General features: G+C 36.3%; 1 protein-coding gene across 2 annotated transcripts in view; it reads right to left on the bottom strand.

Moving 5' to 3' along the window:
- ARHGAP42 (Rho GTPase activating protein 42) overlaps window positions 1-15911 on the bottom strand; it is a 144628-nt gene that overhangs the window by 20075 nt on the left and 108642 nt on the right. For both annotated transcript variants that reach the window (XM_041417073.1, XM_041417075.1), the window contains 10 exons: window positions 15004-15133; window positions 13077-13177; window positions 10658-10767; window positions 9792-9870; window positions 8887-8926; window positions 7295-7357; window positions 5410-5484; window positions 4647-4731; window positions 3405-3463; window positions 2524-2629 (listed from right to left, as the gene is read on the bottom strand). In XM_041417073.1, coding sequence (XP_041273007.1) covers window positions 2524-2629; window positions 3405-3463; window positions 4647-4731; window positions 5410-5484; window positions 7295-7357; window positions 8887-8926; window positions 9792-9870; window positions 10658-10767; window positions 13077-13177; window positions 15004-15133 — 848 coding nt within the window. The remainder of the gene's footprint in view (window positions 1-2523; window positions 2630-3404; window positions 3464-4646; window positions 4732-5409; window positions 5485-7294; window positions 7358-8886; window positions 8927-9791; window positions 9871-10657; window positions 10768-13076; window positions 13178-15003; window positions 15134-15911) is intronic.

Here is a 15911-nt window from a genome sequence, read left to right as displayed (position 1 = left end):
AGAAAGAACCTAGGGCTGTAAATGGATCATTTTGATAGCCACTTTCCCCTGACCTACTCCTACTGGTGCTGAGCTACAGCACAGACACAAGCTGAGGTAATCATGCATTTCAGGTAGCTGTAGGGCATTCATGGAAATGCCATTGCTTTCTCCTCAGAATCTCTTCATTTGATGTATTACCAGCAAATTCGTGATACTGCCAGACTGCAGACTCCCAACTGCCTACCACAGAAAAGCATTGTATTGTTAAATCATACCAAAGAATGATTAATTTTTTTAGAGTAGACATAATTTGACTAGATAGGTTTAAAAACCAAAAAATGAGCTATCCATGTGGAAGTAACACCAGACTTGCCAAGCTTGCCTAGCTACTGACTATGTATCCATGCAGTATCACCTCTCTCCAGCGTGCTTTTTAGGATGCTTAGGTGCTTTTTTGCCAGTTTTTTTGTTTGTATCTAGTATGATCTACATCCCACATCTGATCTTATTTAAATTTGTATGGTAACACAAAAGTCAAGCTAGGCAAAGATGTAAAGACTTAAACCAAGAAAAAAATATAATTATTCTTATTTTATAACCCAGAGCTACAGTATTTTCACTTTATTGCAAAAGCATTTATAAAGGAACTGAACAGCTAAAAGAAATATAGGGAAGGAATTATGCACTTTGAAACTGGATCTTCAGCAAAAGAATTATGAAAAAAGGAGGTTGGATTTTTTTCCTCCAAGTTTTCCCATTTCCATAAAATTAGGCACTTTACCTGCCACTTATCTGTTCCTTGAAATATCTCCACACAGTGGTAGGAAAAAGATGAGGGAGGAAGATGGCTAATACACTCAAGAGACTAATTTTAAATTCAGTCTTATTAGAATTGCTAGCATAAACAACAGCTGGCAAATTACATGGAAATTAGAAGGGGTGAATTTTTTGTTGGAAAGAAAAGTACTGAAGGCATTCAGTGTAAAATTAAGATTACATCTATATGAAATGGGAATCATAACAAAGATGAGAAAAGCGAAAGTTAAAGAGAACAGTTAAATAATGGAATACTACAGGTATGCTTTTCTTTGGAATTGCATCTGAGATCACACTGAGAATAAAGAGAAAAGAAATGAAAAGAAAGGAATCCTTGCCTAACCGTAACTGCACTGACAAATAAGTCAGTTCCTATGGTGTTATATTCCTCTAATTTTGAAGCTTTCAGACCAGCAGCTTTTACAAAACTGTTAATCCTTCATTAAATACTTGCCCATTTTTGACGGTTCTGAGGGAGTTGGTATTGTATTTTTTAGTTAATTAAACAATTCTGTGAGTAAAGAAACTTATGAAACTTTTTTTGCATCTGGTTCTCTGTGTCAGCCCAAGTATAACAAGAGGCAAGGTCTGCCTAATCAGGTTTTGCAATGAATGCATTTACAGGAGCTTGCTATAATGCTAGTTCTCCAGGGGCTAATGACATAATGGGATAAAACCAATTTTTTAGGGCTAAATGATTTCCTGTCAAAGAAATGTTCAAAGTTCTCCTTTCTATAGCAGGAAGCAAAACTGCATTAGGTTCCACTGTAGACAGCTTACTGCAGCTTGTAGCTCAAGGTGTGATCAAAAAAGCAAAACATCTGGGATGTAGTGAATTGAATGCACAAAACATGGACTCTTCTAAATATCTTCTAAAACATGTCTTCTAAATGCCTGAGTTGTGTGAGCCTTATCTGAAAAACTTCTGTTTCACTATTCACATTTCCAGTTGGCTGATAAATGTACTATACAGCATCCTAAATAAGAAAGAATAATACATATTCAAAAGTACTGAGCAAATACCAGCAAAAACTAACCAAAGATGTACAGAAACTTAAGAGAATAAATACTCGTCTTATTTTTTATTTCACAGCACATGCCAAGTGTAATTCTGTGAAGACAAAAGGTCACCAATTTAAAGAAATGCAAAGTGTTTTCCATTGGACAATTAAAAATCAAGGCAATATTAATGGAGATTCAAAAGTTGGACATCTATGTAGATATCAAAAATATAAATAAAAGTACTTCAAATTAGTGCTTTCAAGTGATACTACACTTCAGACTTGCTAAAGAGAAAAATAAGATCAAACATGAAGAACAGGAATTATCATATAATCTATCTCATTCTATCTCCTTTCTGACCTATCTCATTCCTGAAACACTCTGGGACTTAGATTCAAACCAGTTTTCCATCAACCTTGGCATAGTGTTAGATGTTTCTTCTATTTAATTGGTTACAAGTCCTGTAGTAAAAGCATGAATGAAAACATTGACTAGGTTTATTTTATAAACATAGTTTGCCATCTTGGTAACACTTAAAGTTTTTATTCTGTTTCTATAGGGAGTATTATTCCAGTTAAGTTGAGAACAGTATTTTAGAAATCAAATATAATTTCAAGTGTCATTGTTTCAGCACAGAGAACAGATTAAGCAACATTGACAAATTTAAAGCAGAAATTATAACATCTTACAATAATACCAAAGAGAAAAACAAAAAATAATTACTTGACCAAGTGCTTAATAAGGATGTCCAGCATCTCTCTGTTCTTCTCTGGTAATTTATGTACAAGTGCATGCACCGCTTCAACTCTGTAGTTCTGATCATCTGACTCTATTAAACAGAAAACAAATTGTTGATAAATCAGAACATGTGCTAAGAAGTGACTAGAAATGGCATCAGTGCCTGTATGCTAACACAAACATGCATTAAGAGGAGCCAAACAAAATTAGCTTTCAAGTGCTGAGGAAAATTTGATTATACTTATTACACTGTGAAATCTGTATTTCAAGGAACTCGCCTAAAGCAATTACTATCAATACTGGAACCAACAAATTAATGGCAGTATTGACCTGATGTGCCATTTCAGTGAGGCCTAAGATTTAATCTAAGAAATACAGATTAAAATAGAAAAAAAAAATTTATCTTTTATTCTTATAAAGGACAAGAGAAAATGGAGAAATATCTTCAAATTCTAAACTGAAGTCATTAGAAAAATGATCTCTATTATCTCTGGATCCAATTACTCCATTTGTGAAAAGGAGTTCACTTTTGCCCTTTTTGATTTCTCAAGGCAAGCCAGGAAATAAAGTTCCCTAGATGAGAGGGATGAATGTTACCAAAGAATTATCAGCCTATATAAAACAAACAAACAAACAAACATCTAAATGAGGGTTCAAACTTCATGCAGAAGGCAGTCACGCAGAACCACTAAAAAGACCAGAACAAACCACTGAACAGCTTCATCTAGTGTGACTTCTCTGTTTTGAGGGCTGGATTGCTGCATATTAGAGCAAGAAGAAAAGTAAAGATAGTGACTGAGGAGATTAGGGGTTAGAAAAAATACTACTTTCATGAAAGCGTATTTATCATTTTATTTTTTACTTACTAACAGCAACAATGAAATCTTTGTGCAGCTTGAAAGTCATCAGTGGTTCTGAAAGACACCTGGTTGTGAAAAAAACAAATTTTTAATTTAAAACAGACTCAAAATCGAAGCTTTATGAGTGTGATTATGATAGCCCTCAACATCTGGAAATGCTCTATTAGTCCTAGGAAATCCAATTCAGTGATGACTGATTACAAGTAGTATAAAACTTAGTCATGTACACTGAAAATCATTTTGAATTGAATCTGGTGTCACCATGTAAATTAATAAGGAAAATGTCACTTCATCACAAAGCCTCAATGTTTCCTGTCTTCCATATTGTAGGAGAGGAATAAATACAGCTGCAGACATGGTATAACCTTTTGCCAAAGAAAAGGCAAAAATATGATGAAATTTGGGACTGAAACTCTGACCTGAGAGATCTCAAAAGAGTCATCCTTTGAAAGGCAGACTGTGAGTTGCCTTACAGACACAAACACACAGCTACTGCTTTCTCACTCATGTCCACATTTCACAAACACAGTAGCAACAATGACTTGGGCTTCTGAAGATGTATTATAAATTTCTTCAACCAAAGCCAGTGTTTTCAATGAAATGTACAAGAGCATTCTGCTATAAATCCTAGGCATGTTTTCCAGGTTAATAGGGATTTCTGATTCTGCTCTTTGTTAGGTGACTTGTATAGGAAATCTAGATTTGTACAAGGCATAGTACACCCACCATCTGGTTGCATACTTTTTATTATGTCTCTTTTTGGACATCATATATTGACATCCAAAAGGGTTATCTCAGAAGTACCATAATTTTTGAATATTCTGTCTCTTATCGGCAGAAATGACAGGAGGGGTATTTTATTTGTGAAGATATTAAGAACATTACATAAAAAAACTATGCTTTTGCTGGGATTTTCATTCAACCATAATGTAATGAAATTTTATGGTACACAACTTAAGGGATTCACAAAGAAAAGACTGAGCACAACATGATTTGTCATTAACATAAAGAATTTAAATAAAAACATGCAAGTGATTGAATTTAGGGCTATATAAGGCAGGATTACCTTTAAAAGGCTGTTTGTAAGTGTGTTTTATTATACATAATCTCAGGAATATTAAGCAGGATAATAAAATACTCACTTATGACCATGGCAATGGATACAAGAAATGTATCCAAGAAATATTAACAAGCCAAAGATTGATGGACCAGAAAAGGAATACCAAAACTGTGTGGCATCATACTTACCTGAGGTAGTTTTTTAGTCCACTTGTTATTGTCTTATTGTCCCAAATTTCCATATCAATATCCATATCAGGAGGTGATTTAGGGGCTGTTAGAAATTTGAATTAGGATTTTGTTACAGTTTGACTTACACATTAACTAGAAAGGTAGCAAACAGAAGCTACTAGATCAGTCATTTAGCTCAACTAATTATTTATTAGCTAGACTAACCACCAATCTGATAAATTTAAATTGTTTCATCTCTGCCAAATTACAAATAAAAATAAATTTAGTGCTCACAGTTAGTAACCATAAACATTAACTATGCACTGTATCGAAGTGTTAAGTAAACCCAAGTCCACAGAGTTGGGTTCTTCAATTGTCTTAAACATACAAACACAAGCATCAGAGAGATCAATTAGCAAGAAAAGTGAAAGACTGGAACAAGTGTCTATTAAGGTGAGCCTTGATGTGTTATGGAACTAAACTTTGGAGAACTTGTGGAAGAAGACAAATATATATCAATAAATAGAACTTTAAAGCCAGAAGAAGAAAAGCATTTTTATTAGGAATTTGCTCATGTGTAACATGCAGAAGTGAATACTAATGTACACAAGAAACTGCAGATGAATCACTAATTCTAAGAGCGCAAACTCACTTCAGTGGCAGCCAGTGAACATACAAAATTGTGAATATTGTGACACACTCTTTTGAGCACAGCAGTTGAGGCAAAAGAGATCACAGCACACACACTGCCCAATGACACAAATTCACTTCAGATACTTACAAAATATGGTATTCATCAGCTTTTGCACCTTGGAATTTACACCACCTATTCTGTATAGCCCAAGGATTGTAATCCCTACATTGGGGAAACAAGCAGATGAAAAAAATTAAAATAATGAAAATATGGTGATTTCAATATATGCTGATGCATTCTTGGTGTATGTTTTCAAAACATCTAAATGTATTTATGGAAAACTGTACATTACATTCTTTGTACTGCTTTACCCTACTGCAACCTCTAGTGGGATAGTAACAAATTCATTTCACTGAGTCCACACCATAGTATACACTAAGCATAATTTTACATTAACAGAGCCTTTCTGCATAGAAATGACACATATTAGCAAACAACAAGGTGATGGCTAGGAAGTGAAAAATGAGACCCAAAAGCAGTCCTAAACCACATTACACATGAACAAGTTTATATTGCCTAGATGTCAGTGGAATTACTATGCAACTGTGTTTGCTTAGACCATCATCCCTTTCAAATAAGATGTGATTGACACTTATATGAAAACAAAAATATATACTGTATACTGTTCTAACACATCAATTGAGAGTTTATATTGTCAGTTAAAACTGCCAGGCCTTTTTTAATAGCACAGATAATAATAACAAATAAAGTTACAGAGTGACATTCAGAATACAGTATTTAGAACATAGAATCACTAGGCTGGAAGACACCTTAAAGATCATTGAGTCCAACCCATGGCCTAACCCCTCAACTAAACCATGGCACTGAGTGCCACATCCAGTCTTCTTTTAAACACATCCAGGGATGGTGACTCCACCATCTCCCCAGGCAGACCATTCCAACACTTTATCAATCTTTCTGTAAAAATCTTTTTCCTTATATGTAACCTATATTACCCTTGGCACAGCTTAAGACTTATTTGATTATCTCAGTCATGATTATTTTATTTTTTTAACTGCCTTTTAAAATCAGCAGGATTTAAATGTCTTCCATTCTCCCTACTTCAAGCCTTAACATTTAAAAATTGTCTAGTCTTCCTTTGAAAACAACATTCCTAAATCTGATCTTAGATAACCTAGGTGTTTTGTTTTAAAACACTCTTTCACCCTCGCTGCCTCAGAAAATAATACAAGCTCTGAGTCAGCAGTGACTCAACAATGATAACATTGCTGGCTGAATTCTGAATTCAGTGGCTGAAACTGAATTCAAGTTGAGCTTAAAGTTGCACAGAGAGACCACACTTGGGTTAGAAGAGCTATGTACACTGACAACTCAAGAAAAGGCTATCTCATTTTATAGGTGATAATACAGTCTCCATTTAAAACTTACTGTGAGTTGTTAGATACCACCTCATCGGTAAAGTGATTATTACTTCCATTTTTTACATTCCCACTAACAAAAAAGTGTTGCTAAACATTAAATGCTGCTAAACATAAAAAACCCCCAAAACAACAAAACAGAACAATGCACAACATTACCGAATAAAATTATAGGGGTTATGCTCTATAAAAAACCAGATGTACCAGCAGAGAATGTTAACGTCACTTTTAGGTCTTCTGATTTCACACCTGAAATCAAAGCTGGGAGCTGAGACTCCCTACAGTTGTATCAAAACAAATGTCAAGTCAGAGCACATAAAGGAAAGACTAAAGATGTGTACAATTGTGTATTAAGCTGTCTAATCAACAAGAAATCACAGAAAAAGTTTAAAAATCTTAAATATGTTAAAAATTGTTGTTGGAACTGAAGACAACAATTTGGAGTGCAAAGCACCCAGATAAAATATGAAAAGTCCAAACCAAATAACGGATACACTTCAAAGCACAGATGTAAAACATGTAGGATTAAAAAAAGGCCAGATTTTAGAAAAAGTCACAACAATCTAAGACCTTATTTCTGGTTTAATACACACCTCTTGTTTCTACAGCATGAATACATTTCCTCACGAAGTTGAAACCCGCTTCATTTAAGTACACTATAAAAAAAAAGGGTAATTACTCTCCTACATCAGTATACAAAATATTCTGTTTAGAATATACTCATGCACTAGTCAAGGAGGGCTAATACACAGTTATCCATAGCATTTTAAGACTTGTTCTGTAACAGGGTCTTTGTAGATACATCCATAGCATTCAAAACCCAACTTTGTAGTCATTCTGTACTATTAGAAGCTCAATATTCTACTGCCTTTCTCAGCAATCAGTAGCCTCTCTAAACATACAGTTGAAAGCTGCTGAGCAAAATGCTTTTAAGAGTCCAGGACCTACATTATGAACAGAATATATTCATTGTTTTTAATACAACAATATTCTTTGTCCCCTGCATATGCACATAATCACTCATAAAATGGTAATTTTATAGGAGAACAGGTAATTTTGTAGGAGAACAATCCTTGTTACTGAGTTTAATTAATCACCTTATTTCAAGTGATTGTACTTCTCATTAATGTTGCACCTTCAATACCCACTATTCTAACTATCTAAGTAAAGATCTTAAAACAGCGTATTTGTCACCATTAAAATAAACACCATCATATAAAAAAACAGATAATGGCTTAAATTTCAGATTTTCAGAGTATCAAATATACCTCTAATGAAGATGTTATGTCCAAATTTTACAAATCTCTTTCTCTGAGATATATTATTTAATTTATTTTTAGATATTTGTTTTAATATAATATGATAATAACCAATCAGTTAATACAGTGTTAATACAATTATGCACATAAAACTCATAGTACCTTTAAATACAGTAATTTTGTTACTCATTGTATGTCTAACAGGTGCATATACACCTTATACCAAAACGTTGAAATGGACAAAGTGAGTTGTATAAGGTCCAACAAGGCCAGGTGCTGGGTCCTGCACTTGGGTCACAACAACCCCAGGCAGTTGTGGCTGGAAAGATGTCTAAAAGATAAGGACTTGGGAGTGCTGGCAAACAGCTGCTGAACGTGAGCCAGGGTGTGCCCAGGTGGCCAAGAAGGCCGATGGCATCCTGGTCTGGATCAGCACTGGTGTGGCAGCAGGAGCGGGGCAGTGACCATCCCCCTGTACTCAGCACTGCTGAGGCCACAGCTCCAATGCTGTGCTCAGCTCTGGGCCCCTCACTGCAGGAAAGACATTGAGGGGCTGGAGCGTGTCCAGGGAAGGGCAACGGAGCTGGGGAAGAGTCTGGAGCACAAGTGCTGTGAGGAGCAGCTGAGGGAGCTGGGGGTGTTCAGCCTGGAGAAAAGGGGGCTCAGGGGAACCTCATCACTCTCTGCAGCTGCCTGACAGGAGGGTGCAGCCAGGTGGGGTCAGGCTCTTCTCTTAAGTAACAAGCAATAGGATAAGAGGAAATGGCCTCCAGTTGTGCCAGGGGAAGTTTAGACAACCAACAAAGTTATTCCATAGCAACAGAACTAAAATATAAAATAATCTCTTTCTCCCACACATATACCAATAAATTGTTACATTACAGGAATCTAGAAAGAGATATGGCAACTCAACATAAAGAGCTTACTTTCTTCCTTCTTGCTAATAATGGCTGGCAGTGTGTAGATCTGTAAAAAAAAAACCAGAATAAAAACCAGTCAAACAACAACAATGCAACAGAAGAATGTTTGTGCTTTAAGTCCTTTATTGCCAGGTTTGTGAAGAGTTGAAACATGCTATGTACTAGATTGCTGCTAGGGAAATCCCAACCTTGCCTTTCATGATCTCTTGACATTTACTGCTCCAACACACAGCTGGGTTAACAGCTCTGTGCTACCATAATGTAACTAATGCATCAGAAATCATATTTACTGAGTCCAGATGAGTTAAATTTCAAACCAGCTTGTGATTATAATTCCTGTACTAGTTTAGGCAAAGAAGAAGCATGTAAAAACACTCATCAAGTTCATAAAACGGATCAGCCATTCTTTTCCTATCAGATACAGGTCTGACATCAGCCTCATTCAGTCACTGTTTTAAGAGCATACAAGTAGTGGGAAGAAAGCTCAGACAAGCCTGTCTCTCAGTAGCTTTCAACATGTGTTTCTGCTCTCTGCAATGCCTTCTGAGATGGTACTAATTGTTTATTCCATGAAAGTGCCCAAAAGATGGCTGTTCTTTACCACTGTAATAACAACCACTTCATATATGTTACCTGAACCATGAATTAGACAATGTGCTATTGTGTTACTTAAAATAGTATTACTATCAATATGCTAACATAGGATAATTATATATATAAATGTAGGCTTAAACTAATAGATCTACTTTTCTACTTTGTAGTTATCCTCATCATATACTTGCATTAGTGGCTCACAAAGAAAATAACTCTATTTGTTGATATTGTGACAGAGTATCTGAAATGTATATTAGCTCCTTTCTGAAATATGTGACACAGAAAACTGTAAAATGAAAATTAAAAAATATCCTTACTGGTTCCTTTCCATCCATAGCTTCTAGCCAAAGTTTTCGGTTGGATTCTGAAAAAGCTTGTAGTGTGATGATTCCAGGTCTGTCAAAAACACACACATTCACTGAAGTTACTGTTTTTCTCAAACAGTATCCAAAATCAGAATCCACATGCATAGTGACATGAATACAAAAGAGACAGACATAAGTTAGAGAAAGTTATATCAGAGCTTCTGATATAACAGAATAATTTTGAGCTAGGTATAAAACACATCTGTTTTTTTAAAAGTTTGCTAACAGTCATAAAACAATTTTTAGGGGAATAACTACAAAAGTCAGTTTATTGATCATATTTTAACACAAAAATTAATTCAATATTTCTCTTTATTCCCAAGATTGGAAAAAATACTTCTACAAATACTGCATACCTGTATCTTAAATACAGGAAATCTATTCTCATGTATCTGATATAATTATACTATCCAGGAGTAAGTGCAAAAAAAATTGTGGACGTAACTTTCAAGAAAAAAAAGTACTACCACACATTTCTGAAAGTAATAGAGATTTGTACAGCGTATGCTTATTAACAAGTATTTATAAAATATTTATAAGAATATTTACGAGCTGTTTCTAAAAGAGGACAGTCAGTTTTGCTACAAGTTCCATAAGATTCCATGCTGTATCTGCATGCAAACATCATGTAGTAAAGACAACACATATTCTGTGTAGTGAATTTAATCAGAAAACCAGGTTTGAAAAAAGAAGTACTAAGTCTTGAAAGCCTAGTTTGTCTGTATACAAATATATTGGCAAACATGTTCCTATTACGGGAGTACTTATTACCTATCAGTTGCAATTATTTTCAGATTGTTAACCCAACGGAAACAAACCTTTCAAATACTTCAATATCAAAACAGAAACGTTTGTCAATTGAATCTGTCTTTCTCCTGATGCAAGATTTTAGCTTGAACATTTCTGGTGAGCTTGTGACAAGGCCATTCTACAAAACAACACAATGGAATTAGCACAGGCAGTATGCTTATACACCTTGGCTTCATCTTAAATTTAACTGCATGATCAGTCCAAAGAACATGCCTTAATACAGGGATTAAAATTATTTAGGAATATTTACAATATTTTTTTCTGTATATTAAGACTACATTTAATAGCTTTCTGTCTTATATTTGTTACTTAATCATTATTTTTTAGAAAATTCCCTAAATTGAAATCTTACGAACACCTGCACATATAACTTGATTGTATGCATGTCAGGGTGAAAGGCATGTAATTCTGCCAACTCCTACATGCAGATAAAAAGATTTCTGAAGAATAAAGCTAACTAACTCCCAGTTCTGGCTATCATGATTGTGAGATCTCACTATAATTTTGGCAAGGCTGACACAACTGGGGATTCTGAGGAATGGCAGGAAGCAAATGTCACTCCTGTCTTCAAAATGAGCAAGCAGAAAGATATAGAATCATAGAACCATTCGGATTGGAAAAGGTCACAACTAAACCATCTACACATCTTTTAAATACTTCCAGGGTTGGTGACTCAACTACTTCCCTGGCAGACTGTTTCAATGCTTGATGACCGTTTTGGTGAAGAAATTTTCTGTAATGCCTACCTCCCCTGACGCAACCTGAGGCCTCACATTTTATGTGAACCATAGGGCAGTCTGCATCACCTTTATCCCTGGGAAGGTGATGAAGTGAATAATCATGGAAAGCACTTCCAAACATATTAAGGACAGAAAGGTGACTGGAAGCAGTCAGCATGAATTTAATAAAGGGAAAATCACACAGGATCAACCTGATAGCCCTCTACAATGTGTTGGATGGCTCAGTGTATGATGGAAGAACACTTAATATTGTTTATCTCAACTTTAGCCATGCTTTTGACTACATCCTACGACATTCTCATGGACAAGTGCAGGTGAAATATGGGTGAGATGATGAGGTGGACTGAACGCTGCCTGAACTGCTGAGCTCACGACAGAAGTCCACCTGAAGCCAGGCACTAGTGGTATGTCCATGGGGTCAATTCTGTTCACCATGAATAGCAGGCACCAGGACAGGATGAAGCTGACAGGATAAAGAACAACTTGGCAGAAAAGGAATTTCAGGTTCTGGTGGGCAACAAGGTGACCATGAGCCAGCAATGTGATGCTGCTGCAAAGAAGGCCACCAGCCTCCTGGGATGCATCAGGCAGGGTACTGCCTGCAAGTGGAGGAAAGAGATCCTCACCCTCCATCCAGCACTAGTGAGGGACACCTGGAATGCTATGCCCAGTGCTGGCTCCCTCATACAAAAGAGGCAATGATGTGCTAGAACAAGTCCAGCTAATGGCTACCAAGGTATTAAGGACTTGGATCACAACAACATGAAAGGAGGCTTTGTGAGTTGGGGGTCAGTCTCTTCTGCCATGTCTTCAGTGAAAAACATGAGGGAGAATCCTTAAGTTTTGCCAGGGGAGGTTCAGATTAGATATGAAAAATGAAATTTTCACAGGAAGAGTCGTTAGGCATTGAAATAAGTTAACCAAGTAGAGTCACCATCTCTGAAAGTGTACAAGAAGAACATGGATGTGGCACATGGGGATATGGTTTAGGGGTGATTGTGGTGGTGCTACACTGACGGTTGGACTAGATGACCTTGAAGGTCTCCTCCAACATTGAAAATCCTGTGATTTGTCATATGAGAAAGCTGGGACTGTTTGGTCTGGGAAAGAGGGATCACATCAGTGACTAATCTACAAATACTACATGGGAAGGAAAGCAGACTGAGTCAGATTCTTCTCAGTGGTGCCCAGCAGAAGGGCGAGAGGTGACGGGTATAAACACAAGTAATTTGTATTTGAACTTAGAAAAAGTATTTGAACTTTAGAAAAAGGTTTTCATGGTGGTTGAACACTGGAACATGTTGCTCATAGAGGCTCCAGCCTTGGAGATATCTAAAACCTGACTGGACACAGACCTCACCAATCTGTTCTGGTTGAGCCTGAATTGAGTTTATACTAGAGATCTCCAGAGACCCCTTCCATACCTCATCCATTCTATGATTCTGTGCAAATGTGATAAATTTCATATGCCTTTATAACAACCACATTAGTTATTTAATATGTGATTTAAATATGTTTTAAAATAAATATTGCTTAAATATTTATTCATGCTATATGATACATGTACTGCTTCATCTGTGAGATCAGCCTTATCTGTCTGCATTTTTTTCTTTTAGCAGTTCTTAAATGCTTAATAAAAAAGAAGGAATATACAGCTCATATATGCATTCATGTATCAGTAACTCACCACTTTTCCACCAGATTTTGTTTCAGCTATACTCATTGTAAAAGTTTTTGTTCCTTTGTCGTAAGTGCAGTAATGTTTTACCCATGTAAATCCAAGAGGTCCTAGAGTAAAGAGAGATAGTATCAAAAATAATTGTAATTTTACCAGTATTACAGCTGGAATTAGTGTAGTAAAATGATATATAGTAGCATCCACATGCAGCCTAGTCCTTATTTTTTAATCTGAACATGTTGTTCCGGTATAAATTTCAAATATTGCAGCTTGATATGTTGCCTAATAAAGTTCCAGCAGACTGACTTTCTTTGGCAACTGGATGGATAGCAGCATTCTATTATGGTAACAAGGCAGGAAAAAGGCAAGAACAGACCTGAGGAGTTTTCAGCAATATTAATACCAGAGTGTACAAGAGACAAATGATTCACATGTGAGTGCTCACCACATAGAGACACCTGACAATACCTGAGCACTCTCTCTGCCACCTTCAGGATCCAGAAAGGATCCCTTCCCCTATGTGCAGAAAATGATGAGGTGGTATTGAGTAAGGACCTAGTCATGCCCAACTCCTGGCTACTGCAAAAATTAACCCTGTCCTGTCTAGAACCAAGAAAAAAGAAAAGAACTCTGACTTTAAAAAATGGTATTTTAATTTTTTAAGAAAAAATTTAGTTGTGTTTGGTTGGTTTTTTAAAATTTTTTAATTTTTTTAAATGTGAAGAATTAAATAAAAATGTTGGGAAAAAACCCTAGTGGTTTTGCTACAGATACACAGGTTTTGCCTTCTCACAAAGATGGTGGTTATATGAGAGACTGAATCAGTTACGTAAGTCAGATGTCTGTCAATCCAGAAACCTAGCTGTGGAAATCTATATGGTCTGTTATACTGACTTTGAGAAAGCTCTCCAATTGCCTGTGTTCTGGAAGAAAGTAAAGTCATGAATCGAAAATCCAAGTGGTTATGTACCCTCAAAAGTTAGCTGTTCTGCTCCTATATTTTAAGTTATTTTCACTTAGCAGAATAAAATCTGTAATTATTTGGAATCAATTTTTCCTCTGATGGCAATTCATTATCTCTTTTAGCACATTATAAGATGGATGAGCACTCTCAAAGCAGTTTCAGATGAGTTAAGAAGTCACCTTTTTTCATTAGAAAATTGTAGCCAGACACCTGTGTTACAACTTTAAACTTGTGACTCTTGGCCATCCACCTGAAAGAAAACAATGTATGGCCTAGTGCCATTTTTTAAAAAAACCTATATTTATCACCATGCATATCAGCAATAAATATACACAAAATTCACTCTCAAGAAGAGCAAACATTTAACCCAGTTGCTCACAATTAGACAAGAACCTATAGGATAAGGATTGTAGGCAAGTAAACTTGTATGACAAGGAATTATGCAACTAGTATGTTTCCCACTACACAGTGAGTACAGACCCTGTTACTTCAGAATAAAAATTTCTTTTCAGTAAGATGTCAAGCCGGCCTCTCACTATTTAATGAAGCACAGCATGTGCCTGGTGCTTCACTCCTTTTCTCTCTCCCCCATTAGCACAGCTCAGTGTAATTTCCACTTAACACAGATTTCTTTTATGATTATTAATCAATTAAAATCTAGACTGTGTTCTTACAACTTGCAGTACTACTGAAGATAAAACTGGATATGGTTAACTATGGTAAGATGGTACTTAGATGACCTTTTCTTACATCTTTGATTTCCATTAAGCACATGCTCATTTAAGATGGCTGGGTCAGTGGAGGTCTCTGGTACAAGGTGCTCCTGATGGCTGAACTAAAGGTCCTGTTCAGGCAGGGAAACAGAGGGAGCCAAAGCAGGATGCTGGGAGCCTGCAGCAAGGTGCAGCGCACCCAGACAGACCACTCAAACACTGGGGCAAACAACAGCATGACCTTCCTTGTTTTACTTACGTTTCTCCTGCACATAGAGATAGCCTTCCATTGTCCATTGGCTTGGTGGTCTGTAATCTTGGTTGGCTGATTTCATTCTCTGCATGAGTCTCTCCACTTCCTGCCTAGTGCTTTCAAAGTTATTCCGAGTCTAATACCCAGAAAAGGAAACAAAACGCCACATTATCTCATGCAAGTACTAAAATAACAACAAACAACTAATTAGAAATAATGCCAAGGAGACTGTATTGGAGACCAACCAAAGTATTTGCCAGAGACATAAAAGCGGCGGGTAAAAGGAAAAAAAAACTGCAATAAAGAATAATACTCTTCACTGCTAGAAGACTGGGAATAACATAGTAATGAAGAATTCAACTTAGGCACACAAATGTAAGGAAAACATAGCTGAGAATAGCACCATTCCTTTTTCTGCAGGTCACTAACCTCAGACAGGAGGTAATTTCATATCTTTAAGTATGCTTACACAGTATTTTGCAGACAGATACAGGCTTTCTCTCTGCACACTCTGGGATTCTCAGACAGATATTTGGCTAAACTAGAAGTTGCTAACAGCTTAGCCCTAAACCTGAAGTAGTAAGACACAATGACTCACTTTAAGTTCAGTGCAGAAAACACTACCTTGGGTTAAAGCCAGGTTAATGAGTCCAGACAGCTGCAGTTTCTACACACATGGAAGAGACAAATTGTGTGTGTATCTACAGCTGCAGTGATACTACAGGTGCTGCTGCTTAGAACAGTCAGGTTACTGACACTGCCATGAACAAGTTTTGACTTGGCAAACACCACAGTTCAGTATTAAAAAAAAAAAAAAAAAAAAAAAAAAGGGAGGTAAGAAACACTTACAAGTGGCAGAACTATGCCAAAAGCATGGAAGAAGTGTGTCTGTCCTAAATATTGTGTGTGTAACC

The sequence above is a fragment of the Onychostruthus taczanowskii genome, unplaced genomic scaffold (genome assembly GCF_017590055.1).
Source record: "Onychostruthus taczanowskii isolate IOZ18803 unplaced genomic scaffold, ASM1759005v1 scaffold54, whole genome shotgun sequence".
NCBI lineage: Eukaryota > Metazoa > Chordata > Aves > Passeriformes > Passeridae > Onychostruthus > Onychostruthus taczanowskii.
The sequence above is the reverse complement of the archived record's forward strand: the minus strand, read 5'-3'. Positions and strand labels throughout refer to the sequence as shown.